Genomic DNA, 19,702 nt, shown 5'->3' with positions numbered 1-19,702 from the left:
AGCTGGGGCCTTTGGCCTTTATTTCTACTAGATATCAAACACTTACTTTAAAAAAAGCACACACAAAATTGCAAAGTACAAATGTGCTTGTCTCTCCAATACTCCCTGTAATTTTACTACTATTGTGTGCTTTCTACTTGGACCAAGTCACCAATATTTAAAAGTGTGTCTGTACAATAATCGTCTTCTAGCAAAATGCACAGAATATATTAAGATATACTCAGAAGGATAATTGTGTACTCTTTACATTTTGACTACACTTAAAAATATATATCTATACCCTTGAACAAACATGGAGTTGTCAGCAAGTCGACTGAAATACAGGTTAGCAAAAAATGTAGCCGTTACCAACGCTGCAGGCCAAAAGCGGTAGGACAGACAGAATTAGTACCACCCAAAATGTAGTCCTCAATTATAATGTCTGCCTTAAGGTTAAATGTGGCATTTTCGAAGCCAGCTACATTACTGGAATGCATAAATCCTAGTGACTATTTGTGTGCTCCCATCCCCACTGCCTGCTGCATAAATTGAAACCAAGAAAATGAAGCACACGAGCTCTCTAACCAGAAGAGCATCGCAACAGGTGTTGTGGCATTGCACCCTTGTTTCTTGCACACTAACACAGCATCTCTGGAAGGAGAAAGGGCCTTGCAGAAGCCCGAAGTGAGCAAGGGGAGGGTGTGGCAGAAACAGGATGTGTGTGGCGTCCCTCCCCAACTGCCAAGAATTGGCTCTTCACAGTAATTCATAGGACTGCAATTCTGAACACACTTACTTGGAAGCAAGTCTCTCAAATTCTAGGGACTTGCATTAGTCTACAGGCTGGAATCCAGTTTAAGATAGAGGGACGCTTAACCCCTGTATGGAGAGCACCACTGGCTTTGACAACATGGCTTTCATGTCTGAATATTTTGTGAGTTATTGGCACACAGCTTGAGTCTCCCAACGGACTGAGAACCTGCTCTGAATTTTATAAGACTGCCTTCAAGTCACATTTGCCACCAGTTCACCCAACAGGTTTCCTCACAGATGAAACTTTGGAATGACTCTGGTATCTGCAGTTGAGCCTTAAAGTTAGTTCCAAAATTCAGCAGGGTCAATACAATTAACACCCAGTAATTTTGAGGACTCAAGAGATCAAACAAGTGAAGATGCTCAACAACAGCAGCAGCTTAATTGTTAAGGTTAGTTCAGACAATAATCAGGAACTTCTACTCTTGTAAGAAAATATGCAATTGCTAATAGTCACCAGAAAGGTAATGTCTGTGCATCACAGAGGGTTAAAAATTCCTGATGAATGGTGTACTTATATTCTCATGCTGCAAAACCAAATGCTTTTCTTTGCAGCCTAGAAATTCTAAGTGCTATTGGGACAGCCAACACCATTTCAGAAGACCTGCCCCAGATTTATCAGTTCCAGTAATAAGCCATTATTTCTCCATGAAAACGATACTTCACTGAGGTTCGTCTTTCATTAAAAAAAAGGAAAGCAAGAGATTTTGGTGTCATCAGCAGTAATGCGCCTGTGTAGGCAATAACTGTGGTTCATAGGCAAACAGGTTTATTACTGCACAGACAAGTACCTACAGCATGTTCATGGTACAATGGATAATGAAGGGAATGATTCGCATGCATCCCATATGGGCTGCTCTGGTCTGCCTAATGGCCACAAACCCCAGATAATGTGCAAAAGAGCCCACAAGGCCCTACAACTTTCCACATGGACAGCACTAAATCAGGAACGCAGGGTCATTCTTTGCGGATGTGTCTTCTTGCTTCGTGAAATTCTAGGCACTATCCATCTTCTTTGTTGTGAGGTTAACACGACTCGGTTCCTGGAATTGTGTCCAATAAGACACACCAGAGTCTTCTCACCTTGCATAAGGTAGGAAGGGATGCGCATGGCCTTTCCTCTTTTGCTTGTATTCATATATTTAACACCCTGCTGGTGTGTTTCTTAACCCCAACCACACTCTCAAGGCAGTTTATAATATATAAAAGTGTTTTTTGTGTTTTTTACAGTGGGATTTCCATAGATCTCCTACAATATACTGAGATAAATATCTCAGTATGTATGTGGGTCTAGAATGAGAATCTTACTGCATGGTGGGGTGGGATTTTTTATTTTTAAACAATGTACAGTGGAGAACCTAAAACCTGATTCACTTCAGCTTCCTGCCTCTCATCATATAATGTAGTTTCAAATAACAGCTGGAAATATTTCCTTCTCTTAAAGGCAAGAACAGTTTACTGCAGGGGCTCCCAAATGCCCTCCTTCACCCACGAAGGGCCACTTGAAAACTGCTGAAGTTCTTCGCAGGCCACTTAAATGATTTTTCTGTCAGCTATTGCAATTGTAATGTGCAGTGGTAGATGCTGTAAGATTTTTTACTGTCTTTCTACTGCTTCTTTTATTTCTTATATATTGCATTAGAATTTGAATCCCACACTAAGAATAAAAATGCAATATATAAAAAAATTAAAGCAGCAGCAGAAACACAATTAAAGACCAATAGGACAATAGTTCCACCGACACACCGTAGACCACCTGAGTGAAGCCTGCAGATCACTGGTGGTTTGCAGACAATGATTTGGGGACCCCTGGATCGCTGCATTACAGAACGTGTCAATTTGGTTTCTGCGAAGAGCCGGTGTAATGAGGGTAGGCAAACAAAGGGCTGTGGCAGCTCAAGATTTTACAGAGCCTGTGGGCAAAGACATCCTCCACAGGCCTCCACCTCACTGCCATTATCACCGACTTCTCCTCTTCCCCACTAGAGCTCCCATCTCCTTGTTTGCCAGAGAGCCAACAAGCAAGTAGGCTGTGGCACTTGACTTCTCTTCCTCACCTCCACCGCTGTCTGACCGCTGTCTAGAGGCGGGTGAACAAGCAAGTTTCAGCACTGAAGAGAAGAAAAGTAGGTGCCCTTCTCAATTGTGGGCTCTCCGACAGAAGCCCAGTCACATCAACTCTGAATGCAGGCCCTAGCAAACAATTCGTTCTTCCATGTGGAGTCGCTGTGTTTCTATTTACAGTTCGCGTTACATTAGGCTCGACTGAAGGAGGGAGGGGTTTGATCTATGACGAGTTCTTCCTGCCCTCTCTTCATTACAAAATAAGACCTTATGCTCTCCCCACCCCACCCCCCCAAACGTTCGTACCACAAACGACAGAAATCAAAGATGGCTGCAAAAGGAACAGGTGCTTGGCAGAAGCTTGGGTGTTCATTAATATGTAGCAGATGTAACAGCTTTGAAAGACACTCCACCAAAGAGGTGCATAAGCGCGAATGTCATCTCCCCGCAAGCCGTCGCTCTGTATAGATCTCATTCCTTCTGGGCGTTTGCTCAATGAACAGCGAGGTGCAGGCCTGAGGGGGACCTCAGGGGATAAGGAAACACGTGACCAGCATGAGGAAGAAAAGCACGGAAGGGCTGGCGAGAAGCAGAGCTGCCGCGGATATCAAGCGGTACTGCTCTGTGCACATCTCGCGCACCACATGTGTCACGACTTTCACTTCCATCTCATCTGCGCTTTGGTTCCCTTGAGGGGTGATATACTCCGTCAGTGTGACGTTCACACAGTCTCTCATAAAGACATCCCTCGAAACACGCTCCTTGTACTCTGGGTAGTAGACTCTGTCGGAGTAGCGGTCGCGGTTTTGATGCCACCACTGCTCCTCGCTGGGGTTGCGGAAACCAAAGTTCATGTTGGACATGGCACTGCCTAAGAGGTAGCCGCCGAGGGCTCCTGCCGCCACCCCTGCGACAGCTGCTCCGGCCACGTGCTTCATCTTGGGGGGCTTGGCCGGCTTAGGCTTCCACGGCTTGCCTCCGTAGCCCCCACCGTAGCCAGGGTTCTGTGGGTATCCAGGATTGCGCTGAGGATAGCCAGGGTTCTGCTGTGGGTAACCAGGGTTGCGTGGCGGGTAGCCAGGGTTGTGCTGGGGGTAACCAGGGTTTTGAGGATAGCCTGGGTTGCGTGGTGGCGGGTAGGCAGGGTTCTGTGGATAGCCAGGGTTCTGCGGGTACCCAGGCTGGCGTTGGCTTCCTGTGTTCCAGCCACCACCGCTGGGTTTGGGCCTTTTTTTGGAAACGGAGACATCACTCTGCAGCAGGATCAAGAGAACTGCTACCCAGCAGGTCGCCAGGTACTTCCCCATGACGGTCATTCTGCAAGCCAAAAAGGAGGAAATCTCATTAGATAAAGAACAATGCTTCTGGCACAAAGTGAAACGATTCTCTATAGCAGGGGACGAGAACCTTTTCCAGAGCAAGATACACCCTCCTTTCTGAGCAGCCTTCCAGGGGCCGTATGCAGATTTCACCTGTGGTGTACCCTAGCTTTACAAATACTCACCCCACAATCCTCCCTCCAGGTAAGCAAGAGGCATTACCAGAATTCAAACGCACATTCCAGTCAGGAAAAAACACTCAAGGTGGGTATGCAGCTAGGCCATTGAGTGGGGTAGTCTGGGGAGGGGAGTAGCCTAATGTGGGGGAGGGGTGTCCCTAGGGCCAGACAGAGAGGACAGTTGGCCCCTCAGCTAGAGATTCCTTACATATTTACAAAGCAATTTCCCCCTATATAATGCATGTTTGTATGCTATTTTCATTAATATATGCACTTCTATGTATACTTTACCCTAGTTTATGCATTTTTGCACGTTTTACTTGGCTGGAATACTGCACTGCAAAATGTGGAGAGGTGCGCATTTTGAAGGATCCCTGTGTTTCTGTCCGTGTATTGTTCACAAAGTACAAATCCGGCAGGTTCATCTTTAAATGAAGACTGAATCTAATTTCTCCCCCATTTCTACTATTTGACCATTGTGCTAAGCTGGCTGGGGATGATAGGAGATGTATGTATGTATGTATGTATGTATGTATGTATTAATTACTGCATTTCTGTACCTCCCTTCAACCAAGGATCACAGGGCAGTTTACAATATAAAAACACAAACATACCATAGTAACAAACAAAACGATACCCCCCCCCCCCATGTACAGTTTTAAAGGCCATAGACTGCACGGGAGAAGAGGAATGTTTTGTCTGGTACCTTTGGATATGTAATGAAGGCACCAGGTGAGAACATTCCACAAGCAAGGGGCCATCACAGGAAAGGCCTGTTCTCATGTTGCTGCCCTCTGGACCTCACGGGAGGAGGCACATGAAGAAGGGCCTCAGATGATGAACAAAGAGTCCAGGTAGGTTCTTACTGAGGCACTGCAGTCCAGAGCCATTTAAGGCTTTATAGGTCAAAACCAGCACTTTGATTTGGGCCCAGAAATGAATTGGCAAGCCAGTGCAGTCAGGCCACGAATGGCATTATATGCTTAAACCAGGCACCCCCAAACTTGGCCCTCCAGCCAAGTTGTGACTACAACTCCCATCATCCCTAGCTACCAGAACCAGTGGTCAGGGATGATGGGAATTGTAGTCCCCAAATAGCTGGAGGGCCAAGTTTGGGGGTGCCTGGCTTAAACCATCTTGCCCCAGAGAGCTACCTGTCTGCTGAATTCTGCACCAACTGAAGTTTCCAAACCATCTTCAGCCCTACGTATAGCACGTTGCAGTAATCTAACCTAGAGGTTACCAGAGCATAAGCGACAGAAGTTAGGTTATCCCTGTTCAGATAGGGGCGCAGCTGGGCCACCAGCCAAAGCTGATGGAAGGCACTCCAGGCCACCGGAGCCTCAAGCGACAGCAATGGACCTGAGCTGCGTACCTGCTCCTTCAGAGAGAGTGTAACCCCATCAAAAGCAGGCAACCATCCGGTCTAGGGAACCACCTCCTAACAGTGCCTCAGTCATATCTGGATCGTACTCCAACTCCTTGGGATCTAAGGCTGAAGAACACGGCAGCACAGAGAGCTGATCCTCTACAGAAATTAAGATGCCCACCATATCCCCAGATTTCTGAGTGGCCATTGAGAGCAGTAACACTACGTTTAACTGCACTTTATCTAGTTGTAAACAACATACAGCAGTAACTTTCTAAATAGACTATGTGACTTCAGCTGTATAAAGGAAGAAGTTGCAAGGTAACAAAAGGCACTTCCTTTTATAAATGCAATTGTATTATCAAACTATCCACCCCACCCCACCCCCAAAAATGTTGGTGGCACAGGAGCCAGAAAGAGGATATATATGAGCTATTGTCTTGGAATGGCTAAGGTAGAAATCCATTTTTCACCCCCAGTTTTGGATCTATGAAAGAGCTGAGGCACCTTATTTTTTTAAACTGATTCTTAATTCATCAAATGCCACATCTTCCAGTGGTACATGAACCACAATGCGAACTCTCCATAGATCTGTGCATGCAAGCCACAGACAGCAGGTGGCAATCTATTACAATACACAATCTATTATGCAAACAGCCACCAACTCATTTCCCCTTGTTGCACAGGCACAAGCAGAACATGTTTGTGTTCTGCTCACCGTCAGCTACATGCGGAGAAATCAGAAGACATCAAACCCAGAAAACAATCTGAGCTATTGGAACAATGCTATCACTAGGCTGCAGAATTACCCAGAGAGAGATTCAGTCCCTTGAAACCTCGGAGGTAAGACCAGACCTCTGCTGGCAGTGAACCTCCCAGGTACCGTATTTTTCGCTCTATAACACGCACCTGACCATAACACGCACGTAGTTTTTAGAGGAGGAAAATCCGTAGGCATGCCACCCGTAGGCATTTCCTCCATAACACGCACAGACATTTCCCCTTACTTTCTAGGAGGAAAAAAGTGAGTGTTATGGTGCAAAAAATACAGTAATTCAGATCAACAGGTGGATTTCAGCCACTCTGCTTGGCTCTCACGTAGCGTTGTGAACTCACAGGGCCTAATGATAGGAGAGGTTGTAACTGGGAGAACTTCCCTTTCAAGCGGTTCTGAAAGGCACATGAACACTCTCAGATGCTACTCTTTGCCAACATGGCTTCTTGGCTTCCATGCACATAGTGTCTGGCTTCTAAAACCTCAATTTCTGTTTATTCCCCTCTTGTTAGCAGCATACAGACTCCTCCTGGGCCAAGTGTCCTACTTTACAGAGGAGAATACTCAACTTGAAGAGCTGTCCAGTCCAGATCCTTTTAAGAGTAAAGAACAAATGGAGACCAGGGGCATCTGCAGCACTGGACAACAGACTGAGCTGGTACACAGTCACCTGGTCATATCTTTCTCACTATATTGAGAGGAATTGTATTTCTATTCAAATGGTAGTAGTTGCTTCTAAATTTGCATCTCATCCAGTCATCCAGTTTTGGATCTATGAAAGAGTTGAGGCACCTTATTTTTTAAACTGACCATTTCTTCAGAAGGAAACCATCTGCACTATACATTTAAAGCAGGCACAGGCAAACTTGGCCCTCCAGATGTTTTTGGGACTACAATTCCCATCATCCCTGACCACTGGTCCTGTTAGCTAGGGATCATGGGAGTTGTAGTCCCAAAACATCTGGAGGGCCGAGTTTGCCTATGCCTGATTTAAAGCATCATACCACTTTAACAGTCATGGTTTCCCACAAGAAATCCTAAGAACTGTAATGCGCCAAGAGTGCTGAGAGCTGCTAGGAGACCCCTGTTCCCCTCACAGAGCTACAGAGTGGTTTAATAGTCAATCCCTCTTCCCAGGGAACTCTGAGGAGAAAGTGCCAGGAACTGAATCTGGGACCTTCTGAGCAGAAAGCACAACCTCTTCCTCTGAGTGACAGCTATGGGATAAGGAAGAACCTTAGCCATCACATGGTATGCTATTAAACAGCACACAGAACGGAAATCTGCACGAACACCAAAGGCTAAAGGGCCTAAATACTACTCTGTGAAATGGTATCAATAAACGCCTGTAACACGAATACAGTGGTACCTCTGGTTGCAAACAAGATCTGTTCCGGAGCCCCATTCGCAACATGAGCAGAACGCAACCCGTGTCTGCGCATGCCGTGATTCGCAGCTTCTGTGCATGTGCATGACGTCATTTTGAGCGTCTGTGCATGCGGCGAAATTCAGAAATAACCTGTTCCATTACTTCCAGGTCGCCGCAGGACGCATCCTGAAATAACGTAACCTGAACCGAACATAACAAGAGGTATGACTGTACGTCACCTAAACGGACCACCACACAATCCTTTCAAAGCGGATTGTTATTTCTCAGGTGTTGGTTGGATAGTCAGCTGCATAACTCAGCAGGGTGCCTGTGTAGACATCACCTCATGCAAAAAAATTACAGGGCAAAATGTTCTTAATGCAACTCTACAGCACACCATGTACCGCAGAGCATGAACAAAGACATCTCTCTGGCAGAAATGGTAGCTGGTTGGAAGCCTTGACTTATACAGTAAAACGGGCAGCTAGATTTCACCATCATCCCCTCTGCCAAGGGAGGGAAGGGATTTTAAAAATAGCTCTCATGACTTGCTGGATTTTGCAACAGGCCCAAAGCAGATGGCAAATCAAATGTGTGCTAGAAGGGCCATTTCTAAAAAACAACAATGCTTTTCTCTAACTGCAGCTTTAGTATGCATGACATTTAACTGAAGAACGAACCCTTTTATCAAGCAACCCGTGGTGTCTTTGTTTTCAATCAATGAGTGCCATTTTCTTTGTTTAAAATGGAAAAGAAGAACTATGAGTTATGTTAAATGTTTTCAGGCATTTAATGGGACTGTATTCTAAAACTAATCCCCCTTCAAAAAAGGAAAAAGAAAGCCACCCCAGATATGTGATTTTATCATGCAATATTATTATTATGCATATCTAATTTGGAAATGCTGACTTCTATGACAACCCACTATTGTGATGAATTTTGGACCTTAGATTTTTGGCAGCCATCTGTTTTGTGCATTAAACTGCAAGCCTGCCTACATTATAACCGTTACTTGAGACACCCAAGAAAAAATTTGCTTAATGCTCCTATTAAAGTGGAATTTGTTGAAATATTTATAGCACTTACAAAGTTAGTTAAAGTTATGTTTATGGGATGCAAGATCACCACCCACCTGATTCCACAATATTGCTTCATAGGCTATAAAAACCCATTCTAAAAACATTTGGTTTCTTAAGCAAAGCTGGATATAATGAACTATGAACGTTTTCAGTAGTTTTATTCCTAATGAACTCCATTATGGCAAATATCAGTGGGGTGGATGAGCTTGCATTTTGCTCGTGAGTAGGTCAGTGCATGATGGGCTGACAGCTGTCGGACATAGTCACAGATCATTATAGATACATGGGGTAAATATTTTTTTTCTTATGTTGATGAAGCACACTTCAGACCATCCTTGGCTTAACCGTTAACTAAACCTGCCAGCAGATCCAGTGACCGGTTGCCCCAAGGTGCTCATATTGCAGCTCGCCTGGGAAGGTGAACGCCTCCTGGCAAACTGTTGCTGAATCGGCCCCTAGAGAGAAGTTCCCAAATGTTAAAAGGCTGGAGCCTTTCTGATGTTTGGTTGCAAGTGCAAACACGGCATTAAAACACGGCAATGATTAGATGTGGTGATCTTTGTTTTCGTGTGTGGGTGAGGTGGGTGGGTGTTTTGGATCAGGTTACCCCAACCTCTCTCACCACCAAAGGAACACAAGTGAACCACACAAGCAACGCTGACACCAAACTCTACATACATTAAACATAATAGAAACACCGCCACCCGACCCCACCCCTATCCATCTTCCCTCTCTCCACCCCCCCTTTCTTTTTTCTTTTCTTCTCCCCCTAATGCCTCAACAAATGAAACGGATTTGTAAAAATGTTACATGGAAAAAAACAAAAAACGAGGCACTACACTTCTGTAAAACAAGAAAATCCTGAATAAAATATATATTTAAAAAAAACAAAACACGGCAATGAATCAAAAGAATTGCAAGAGCCATTCATCATACTAATGGAGGATTAAAGGCAAAAACTATTTAGATTTACTTATAGAGCCAGAGACCCACTTGCACAGGCAACATGACCCACTTGCAGGCTGTGATAAACTGCTTCAGAGGTTTTTGTTGATTAAACCATGTACAAATCCTGGTAAACAAAAGAGAGCAGGATGGACAGTGAGTTTAATTAACACCTGGCCCTTAGTGTGGTCCACTTTGGTACCAATGACAGTTTCGCTCCCAATACAAGTAGCAGGGAGGGAGGGTAGATGTGATTTTCAACAGGACTGCAGTGGGGGAGGAGGGGTTAATCTCCCCTCTCCCTGCCCAACACTGTCCTGATCAGATCTCCCTTTGGCACCTATGCTAGCTTCTAAAAATATATCCGCCATATTAAATGCAATTAATGTAATAGGTAGTATTTAGAACTTAGCATTTGTGGGCTGCAAAACTTGGGAGCGTCCTAGAAAAAAACCTATTTCTCCAAAAATGTTTTAATACCGATTTTCAGTTAAAAAGGAAATGCCAAAGTGGTTTGCATGTTAAAATGGTAGGGAAAGCCAGTTAAAAACGTGAAAAAAACAACACGGAATCCAAGATGTAAATGCTGCTGGCACTGAATCTCAAAGAAAAAAGAAAACTGAGAACTGCAATTTACCCCTCATGAACTACAACTCCCAGCACCCTTAACAAACTGCAGTTCCCAGGATTCTGTGTGTGCTTTAAATGTATGGTTTGTGCACAGCCTTACTAGTCTCAGGCATAGCTTTGTAGCGTAAAAGTTATTTTAGCTGAAGCCTTGCTTTTAACTTATGTTAATTTTAGCTGTATTATATCAGGGCAGAGTTTCTTTTACTGCTGCTACTACCACCACTATTAAGCAGCATCTATTTAGGGTTAACACTATGCAGAGTTTAGAAGCCCAGTAATCCCTAGTTGGATGGCTTATCTTGACCTTAATATCTCTGTAAAGTCGGGTGTGGGGAGATCAGAGATTGTGAAATGAGCTGTAAAGATGGCAGCAGAATTAAGGGTCAGGAGATACAGAGAAGATACATTTCTACTAATCAGGAGTGTCAACAATCTAAAGCAATGTTTTTAATGAAAAAGCAGGCTTTTATAATGTTAATTTATTTAGGCTACTCCCAGTATTAGGGCTGGGGTGGAACTTCGATTCTGTTTGCATTTAAAGGAGATCCTACCTGATTCACATTTTCCAGAATTGTAATATGTGGACCAAAACATTTCCAATTTTGCAAGGCAGTTCTCCAGTCAAGCAATGAGTTCAAAGATGCATACAGGTGATTCCTATCTTACGCAGGTGTTGTGTTTCAGGGACGGCGTGTATGGCAATAGCTGAAATCTCATATGGTCAAAACAACCCTTTAAAAACTGGGAAACGGCCTGTGACGAGCCCACAATGGCACATGCTAACTGCTTTTATTTTCCCAGACCTGCTTACCAGGCTCTGGGAGGCTCTCGCAAGATCTTGCAGGGCCTTCCAAAATCTTGTAAGAACCCAGTAAGCAAGTCTGTGAGCTTTTAAGCTCTCCACCTTTCAGGAATTTAATTTGTGCGATCTCGGCTGGCTGGCCTTCAACTGTGTAAAGCTGAAACTGCACATGTCAAACACGTGCAAGTTGTGAGTGATCTGTATACACAGGTGAAATGTGCAAAAACAAAACACAAAAATGTGTGTATTAGGGGAAACGTGCACCAGAATGCTGAATTTTCATGAGGAGGATTTTTTTTGAGGGAAAAAATAACAAAATGATGTGGAAATGTGGAGAACTGAACGTAAGATAGGAAAAATGAGAAACAAAGAAATGGAAATTGGCAGATGCATGCATCCCTAATGACTACGCACAGACTTGGGAAAAGGGCCTGCTGGACTCAAAAAGACTTACTTCTGAGTATTCATGCATTGGATTGCACTGCACTGATAACTGATGTAAACAAACATGTTTTTCCCCAAAACCTCAACTAAGGGGCATTGCTGAGAATCATGTAGTAATACCCAGCACATTCTCTGTGGATCCTTAGGAAGCCAAAACAGCATCATTCACATGCAAGAGAAAGGCACCAGCAAGCTTGGAGGAAGTGCAACTCTCCTCGCCAAAAAGTGGGGGGAAATCCTTTAAGGGGGCAAAAGCTCTCAAGGAGTTCTGGGGAGAACCCAACTGTCCCGTGAGAACAGGGCCGGATTGAGGTTTGATGAGGCCCTAAGCTACTGAAGGTAATGGGGCCCATTATATGTCCAGCTGTCCTTTGTCAACAACCAATTGTTGCTGTTTTTTTGTGTTGAATATATGCTATATGGTAATTTATGGACCTAATATAAGGTTACCAGACAGACCCCAGATTTACAGATCAGTCCCCATACAAAATCCATTAAAGCTGCAAAGTGTCCCCGGACTCACTGAAAAAAAATCTGGTAATCTTAACCTAATAGGTATCTAAAGCCATTTGCACATAACAAAATATGTATTTTATCGAAGTAATTGTTGATGTGAAATACAATTAAAAAGTATATTAATAGTGAAAAACAATTAATAAGTATATTTACAGTGAAATAATTATTAAACAGGCGGGGCCCATAACTTCCATCTTAGGAGCCTACACAACACAAAACACTGCTGCTCTATGTAGGATCTACTTCATTTCTTTTTTATCTTATATTTTTGAAAAGTACATCCAGGTTTTTTCCCTTTAATTTTTTTGGGGGCCCCCAAGAGAGTGGGGCCCTAAGCTATAGCTTGTTTAGCTTACACGTGAATCCGGCACTGCGTGAGAATCAAATATGCTCAGCTACCATGAAATGCTGACTGAATGCATGGTGGGTGGGGAGGAGTGGAATGGAGTGTCTTGGGAAAGGGCCTGGCTGGCCTGGCACCCTGCACAAGAGCAATCCATACTGCAACATTTTTCGCTGGCACAAGGGAACTTAATATTTAATAAATGAAGTTGCTAGCCTTTTGCATTTCCTTTGCCATCACCATTACGGAGCAATCCCATGTTTACTCAGACGTAAGTCTCACTGGGCCCAAAGGTTGCATTAAGGCCTTGACCACACAGGACTGCCAAATTACAGAACAGCATATAAAAGCTCAATTCCCATCAGTATTAGGAAAGCTCAAAGTGAGGAAGATGTTTTGCAACAGCAGTGCTGCCACCAAGTTACTTATGCCTCTTATTGTTACAGGAGAACCATTGCCCTTTCAGCCTGCATCAATGCTATGTGCTAGTGTTATGCACAAACTTAGGCTGTATACACATTATTACATGCTGGCTACCCCTGCTCTAACCAGCGCCTCTGCCTCTACTAAATTCATGATTTGGAACAACTGTAGAGAAATATTTGTAGAAAATTACAGAACCACCTCTTTAATCTGGACTGCTCTCACCAAACGCTCATGTTTTTTAAATCTGTGGTGAATGTTATTACTTGACAGATCAATCTGAGCAAAGCTTTTCTGACCTCATTTTAAGCATGGCACAGTTATGATAGCAAGAGAGTGTTTTGGCAAAGCCCTGGGGATGCTCTCTAGGGCAGTGGCTTCCAACCTTTTTGGTATGGTGACCTACAAGTCCAACTTTATTCGGTATGGGGACGCATCATTTTACTGTCACATGAATTTTGGACCTTAGGCCTTTGGCAGCAATATGCTGCATGAATTTTAACTGCAGGTTTGAGTGTTTTATACCTTTCATTTGAGGCAACCAAACAAAAATTTACTTAATGCCCCTATCAATGTGGAATCTGTTAAAGTATTTATCGCACTCACAAAGTTATTCAGTTTTGTTATGCAAATATAAAAAAAACCCCAACCATCTGATTGCAGGATATTGCTTCATAAGCTATACACATCTATTAAAAAAATACATGAGCACTGTTAGATATAGCAAACTATGACCTTTCTAATCGTAAAGCCCATTAGCGGTGTGCCTGAGCTTGCATTTTGCTAATGACTAAATAAGTGCAGGATTTGATGGTTGTCATAGAAACCATAATGGACCCTGCTTAGCTTTGCAAAGGTGTTAGCTGGTGGTTGTTTTTTTTGCTGTACTCTCAGATCATTATTGATACACAAGGAAAATACATTATTTCTTATTTTGACTTAGCAAACTTCAAATCATCCTTGTCTTAACTATCAACTAATCATGGCAGCAGATCTAGTGACAGTTTTGCCACAAGGTGCTCATACAGGGAGTTGCTTTGAGTGAGGATGGCAGCCAATCTTCAGTGGTTGGAAACCTATGGGGAATGCTGCTCAGGGGAATCACCAGGCATTGGCAGAGTGACAGGAGCTCCAGTTACAAACCAGGGTTTCTGTGGAGCCAGAAGACAGGCAAAACTACTGGCTTGGAACTGCATGTCTTTTTAACCCTGTAACTGCTGCTGCGTGAGCAGGATTCACTTCTGATGCCCAGAGAGGTGAAGAACGATTGCAAATGCATTTATTCAATGAACATTTCATCCCTTGCAAATTTCCAAATTTCTGAGATGATCCTGACAAAACATTTTCATAAGCAAATGTGCATGGCACCTTAAAGCTTGCTATGGCATAATCCTTCGCAGGAAAATGCCTAACCTTTAGGGGATCTTTCTCATTCCTCCTACAAGCAATCTCTGGGAGCGATGCAAAATGATCCAAAAGCAACATTCTTTGCTCCAAGAGGGCTGTACAACCAACCAAGGTGTTCGTGGTGTCAAAGGTTGTTATGTAATGCCCAGAAGCATGGCTGACATGCTATAAGCAAGCAAAGATTTCTTGCCATGAGAGAGAAAAGCTAAGATGCAGAAATGAAATGTTAGAAAATAAGTCTGGAAGGTGGGGAAAGGGGGCAATTCCATGGTATGTTATCCAGAAAAGGGACCACAATAGAAGGGGAACCACCATAGTTCAGTAGCAAAGCAGACACTTTGCTTCAGTGATTCAGTACAGTGGTACCTCGGGTTACATATGCTGCAGGTTATAGACGCTTCAGGTGACAGACTCCGCTAACCCAGAAATAGTGCTTCAGGTTAAGAACTTTGCTTCAGGATGAGAACAGAAATCATGCTCCGATGACGCAGTGGCAGCAGGAGGCCCCATTAGCTAAAGTGGTTCTTTAGGTTAAGAACAGTTTCAGGTTAAGTACGGACCTCCGGAACGAATTAAGTACTTAACCTGAGGTACCACTGTAGTAAGGAACATACAAGGCTGTAAAATAGATGCTGGGAAAGGAGTCTGCTTAAGACCTTTGCGAACCACTGCCAACCAAAGCAGACATTGGCTGTGCACAAACCCTTGAAGCACCCCCCACCACAAGAAACCTGGGACCTGCAATTTACCCCAGAGCTTCCATTCCCAGCAGCCTTAACAAACTACAGTTCCCAGGATTGCTGGCTGTGCGCTTTACATGGCGTGTATACAGCAAAACGCCAGGGCAGATGGGAAAACGGTCTGACCCAGGGCCAGATTTAGGTTTGATGAGGCCCTAAGCTACTGAAGGTAATGGGGCCCTTTATATGCCCAGCTGTCCTTTGTCAACAACCAATTGTCACTGTTTTTGTGTGTTGAATATATGCTATAATAATAATAATAATAATATAATTTATGGACCTAATAGGTATCTAAAGCCATTTGCACATAACAAAATATGTATTTTATCAAACTAATGCAACCAGTCCATGCAGAATGTAGTCACCCTATACATAAAAAAGAGCAAACTAGTGAGGGAGCAGGCTAGCAGGCTGCTTACATCATAGGAGCCTACACAACACAAAACACTGTTGCTGTATGTAGGTTTTACAGTATTTTATTTCTTTTTTATCTTATATTTTGGAAATGTACTTCCAGTTTTCCCCCCTTAAAATTGTTTTGGGGCCCCCAAGAGAGCGGGGCCCTAAGCTACCCCTTGTTTAGCTTATAAGTAAATCCGGCCCTGGTCTGACCCAGAATGTGTGGGGCAGCTTTCCTCCCTTCTCCACAGCAATCTTTAGGCCCATCGCTCGGCCGTTAAAGCAGCATCTCCCGCATCTTTGCTAACACGGCGAGGGGAGAGGCTGGTGTGGGTTTGGAGGGCGGAGAGGAAAGCTGGTGACGAGGCAGAATTCTCCTGCCCTCGAACCCCATTTCCAACCGCCTCCCCGGCCGCCAGCGAGCCCACCCTTCCAGAAGGTTGCAACGGTCTCCTGGCTTTCCGGGCCCCCTCCGCGTCCTCTCCATTTTGACGTGCGTAAAAGCGCACGCCAAAGCCCTCCCTCGGCCAGCGCGGGAGACACCTGGACAACGGGAGCATTGAGTCGGGGGTGTCGCCAAAGCCCCGCCATTCCGGTGCCCCCCAACCCACCTCTCCGGGCTAGAGAGCGGCCAGCTGGGCCAACAAACCGACGCTTCTGGAGCCCGGAGCCCTCCCTGCGCTCTCTCCCCCCACCGCCAGCATCCCCAAGCGCTGAACCCACCTGCGCGCCTCCTCCTACGAGGATCCCAAGGGCCGAGGGGACCCTGCCTGCGGCGCTCTCGCTCTCTCGCTTTCCGCCTGCCTCGCTCTCCGGCTCCGCGTACGCAATTAGACACACGCGCACGAGCTGCGCTCGCCTCCGCTCTGCCAGGCGCCGCTGCTCCGCGCTGGCGAGGCAGAGATTGGCCACCGCGCCCGCGTGGCGGAGAAAACGCGGAGGGAGGGCGGAGCTATGGCGCAGAGCCGCTCATCTTCGCCCGCACCCATCCAGCTGCTGATCCCCGGGGCGCGCCCGGGGTTCCTCTTCTTCATCATTATCATTATTTGTTTTCTCCCCAGATCGGGAATTCAAGGCCGCTTGCAGATAAATTTTCGTTGTTGTTTAGTCGTTTAGTCGTGTCCGACTCTTCGTGGACCAGAGCACGCCAGGCACTCCTGTCTTCCACTGCCTTGGGAGTTTGGTCAAACTCATGTTAGTAGCTTCGAGAACACTGTCCCACCATCTCGTCCTCTGTCGTCCCCTTCTCCTTGTGCCCTCCATCTTTCCCCAAATCAGGGTCTTTTCCAGGGAGTTTTCTCTTCTCGTGAGGTGGCCAAAGTATTGGAGCCTCAGCTTCAGGATCCGTCCTTCCAGTGAGCACTCAGGGCTGATTTCCTTAAGAATGGATAGGTGTGATCTTCTTGCAGTCCATGGGACTCTCAAGAGTCTCCTCCAGCACCATAATTCGAAAGCATCAATTCTTCGGCGAACAGCCTTCTTTAGATAAATTAGAGAAAGGCTAAAAACATTGCATGGCACATAGTTTTATTTGTACACTGCCTTGACATAGTGAAAAGCATGCTCAAGGCTGCACAAAACATGGAGAAAAAATTGTAGTTGCAAATGCAACGAAAGTCAAGCAATAAAACATCAGGACGTACACAACCAACTTGAACAATTTCCACATAAATCATAATAAGATTTAAAATAAAGGGACGAAAAATTAATATCAAAACCAGAAATAACCCCCTCCCCAAAGCCCTAGTGGAAGTGTCTGTTCAGCAGCCTCAGCTTTTGCAGTTGGAGTCACTCCAGCCCTGCCCTCCCAGGCCAGTTGGGTAAAGGCCTGTAAGGCAGGGAGCGGGTCTTTCAGGACCCTTAGCCAAGGTGGTTTAGTATTACTCAACCTGGACCCTGGTCTTGCTCCCCTGGCTCTTAAGATAGTTGCTTAAGAGCCAGATGGCGCTTGACATTGATGATGGTGGTTGGTTTGCAGCCAACTTAAGTTCTGTTCAGAGTAGACTGAACATTTCACTGGCTTAAAACGCAGCTGTTTGATTAGTTTTCTTTAATTTTGATTGAAGCTGATTTAGTGGTGGGGTGTATCAAAGCATAGTTTTTTGTGAAAAAGAGAGAGAGAGAAAGACAGGCTAGACACAGTTTGCCGTTGATGTGTGTATGCCAGTTCTCAAACCAGTAGCAGGGGTGGACTGGATGCAGAATAAACTGGAGTGTGTACACAGTCTTAGTCATGGGTCTGCTCTGAGTAGGACTAGTATTAGATCAGGGGTGCCAACTTGAATAAAATAATTTATTCATAACTGATCCCATGTTGTGGTGCACAAGAATGGCAATGTCCATCAACTTTGGGGGACCGGGCCTCCTCAAATATTTTATTGGAGGGGGCTGAAGAGACCTTGGCCCCTAGGAGTTGGCTCCTATAATAATGGGTGGTTGGGTGGTTTTAAGCACAGTGAAACATCAAACATTTAAAACTTTCCTATACAGTGGTAAAGGTAAAGGTAAAGGTACCCCTGCCCGAACGGGCCAGTCTTGACAGACTCTGGGGTTTGTGCGCCCATCTCACTCTATTGGCCGTGGGCCAGCGCTGTCCGGAGACACTTCCGGGTCACGTGGCCAGCGTGACAAAGCTGCATCTGGCGAGCCAGCGCAGCACACGGAACGCCGTTTACCTTCCCGCTGGTAAGCGGTACCTATTTATCTACTTGCACCCAGGGGTGCTTTCGAACTGCTAGGTTGGCAGGCGCTGGGACCGAGCAGCGGGAGCGCACCCGCCGCGGGGATTCGAACCGCCGACCTTTCAATCGGCAAGCCCTAGGCGCTGAGGCTTTTACCCACAGCGCCACCCGCGTCCCCTACCTCGGGTTAAATACTTAATTCGTTCCGGAGGTCCGTTCTTAACCTGAAACTGTTCTTAACCTGAAGCACCGCTTTAGCTAATGGGGCCTCCCGCTGCTACCATGCCGCCACCATGCGATTTCTGTTCTCATCTTGAAGCAAAGTTCTTAACCTGAAGCACTATTTCTGGGTTAGTGGAGTCTGTAACCTGAAGCGTATGTAACCCGAGGTACCACTCTACAGGGCTGCCTTCAGATGTCTTCTAAAAGTCACATCTCATTCTTAATTTAGCACTTATAATACACCTATTTTCCCCCCCTAAGTGATGTACATAGTATATTAAAAGACCGCAGGCTCACAATCTAAAAGGCACAATATGAAGAGGAAAGAAGCAGGGAGAGGAACAAGGTTGGTTTTCGCTCTTGGCCTTATGAGCTCTGTCTGGTTCTGCAGTCCTAGAGCAACGCGAGTAGAGTGCAGATTCATTTAAAAACACACAGTTATTACATTTATAATTCAAACTTTCTTTCTTGGAGCTCAAGCTGGCCAACGTAGTTCTCCCCCTGCCTTGACGACAATCCTGTGAGGTAGAGAAAAAAACAGAGGTATATGTGTTCCATGCTCCACATGAAAAAATCAATAAAAAAAAATCCACAGGAGACCAAAATCCTTATTAGAAAAGATGAAATGCCCACAAAAGAGTAAGCAAGGTTCCTAGTCTTTCCAGAATTCTTCGTCAGGCTGGGTGTTAAACAAAGCAGGGAGATGGGAGGGTAAAACTCAGGGCTTGATGTTAAAGCTGGAAGTCTGTGTTGGTATCTGTTTTGGGTGAGAGCAAAGGTGGTAGCAGATTTAAGAGACTTGCTTGTCTGGGCAGCTCAGGACCTCCATGCCCCAGGTCACCTCACGAGGCTCACACCATGGTCTCTTAAGACAGAGAGATTCCAACAACAATAAGAACTCGAGGGTAAAATAATAATAATAAAATTTAACTACATAGCAAACATTTATTTCATGTATAGATGATGAGAACAGTATTCAAATGCCTCCCTGCTGTTTGGAATTCTTAGTAATTTTCCAACTTCAAGTAAGACCTCAAGGACAATATCCTGATATTTGTAAATAAAACAAATCTTTTTTTCTAAAAAAAAAAAGAAACAGGAAATGTTACTGCCCTCCAACCAGTGGTGTAGTGTGGGGTGGGGGGTGGGGGGGACCATGGCCCCCAGCACAAATTTCTGGGGGGCTGCTGTGATGCCAAGATGT

General features: G+C 45.0%; 1 protein-coding gene and 1 long non-coding RNA gene across 2 annotated transcripts in view; both read right to left on the bottom strand.

The window, feature by feature from the left end:
* Positions 1–19,396, bottom strand: part of LOC308574279 — a 36,177-nt gene extending 16,781 nt beyond the window's left edge. The window contains exon 1 of the long non-coding RNA XR_014002433.1: positions 18,458–19,396. This is a non-coding gene — a long non-coding RNA (uncharacterized lncRNA). The remainder of the gene's footprint in view (positions 1–18,457) is intronic.
* On the bottom strand, positions 4–16,465 carry PRNP (prion protein (Kanno blood group)). The gene is made up of 2 exons (XM_081171832.1): positions 16,319–16,465; positions 4–4,173 (listed from the first exon to the last, which is right to left on the bottom strand). Exon 2 carries the CDS (start codon positions 4,170–4,172, stop codon positions 3,384–3,386), a length of 789 nt encoding a protein of 262 aa, XP_081027958.1. The 5' UTR covers position 4,173; positions 16,319–16,465; the 3' UTR covers positions 4–3,383.
* Positions 19,397–19,702: the final 306 nt, after the last annotated feature.

This window comes from Podarcis bocagei, assembly GCF_964188305.1.
Source record: "Podarcis bocagei genome assembly, chromosome: 15".
NCBI classification, from domain to species: Eukaryota; Metazoa; Chordata; class Lepidosauria; order Squamata; family Lacertidae; genus Podarcis; species Podarcis bocagei.
Note: the sequence above shows the minus strand (reverse complement) of the source record. Positions and strands in the feature narration are given on the sequence as shown.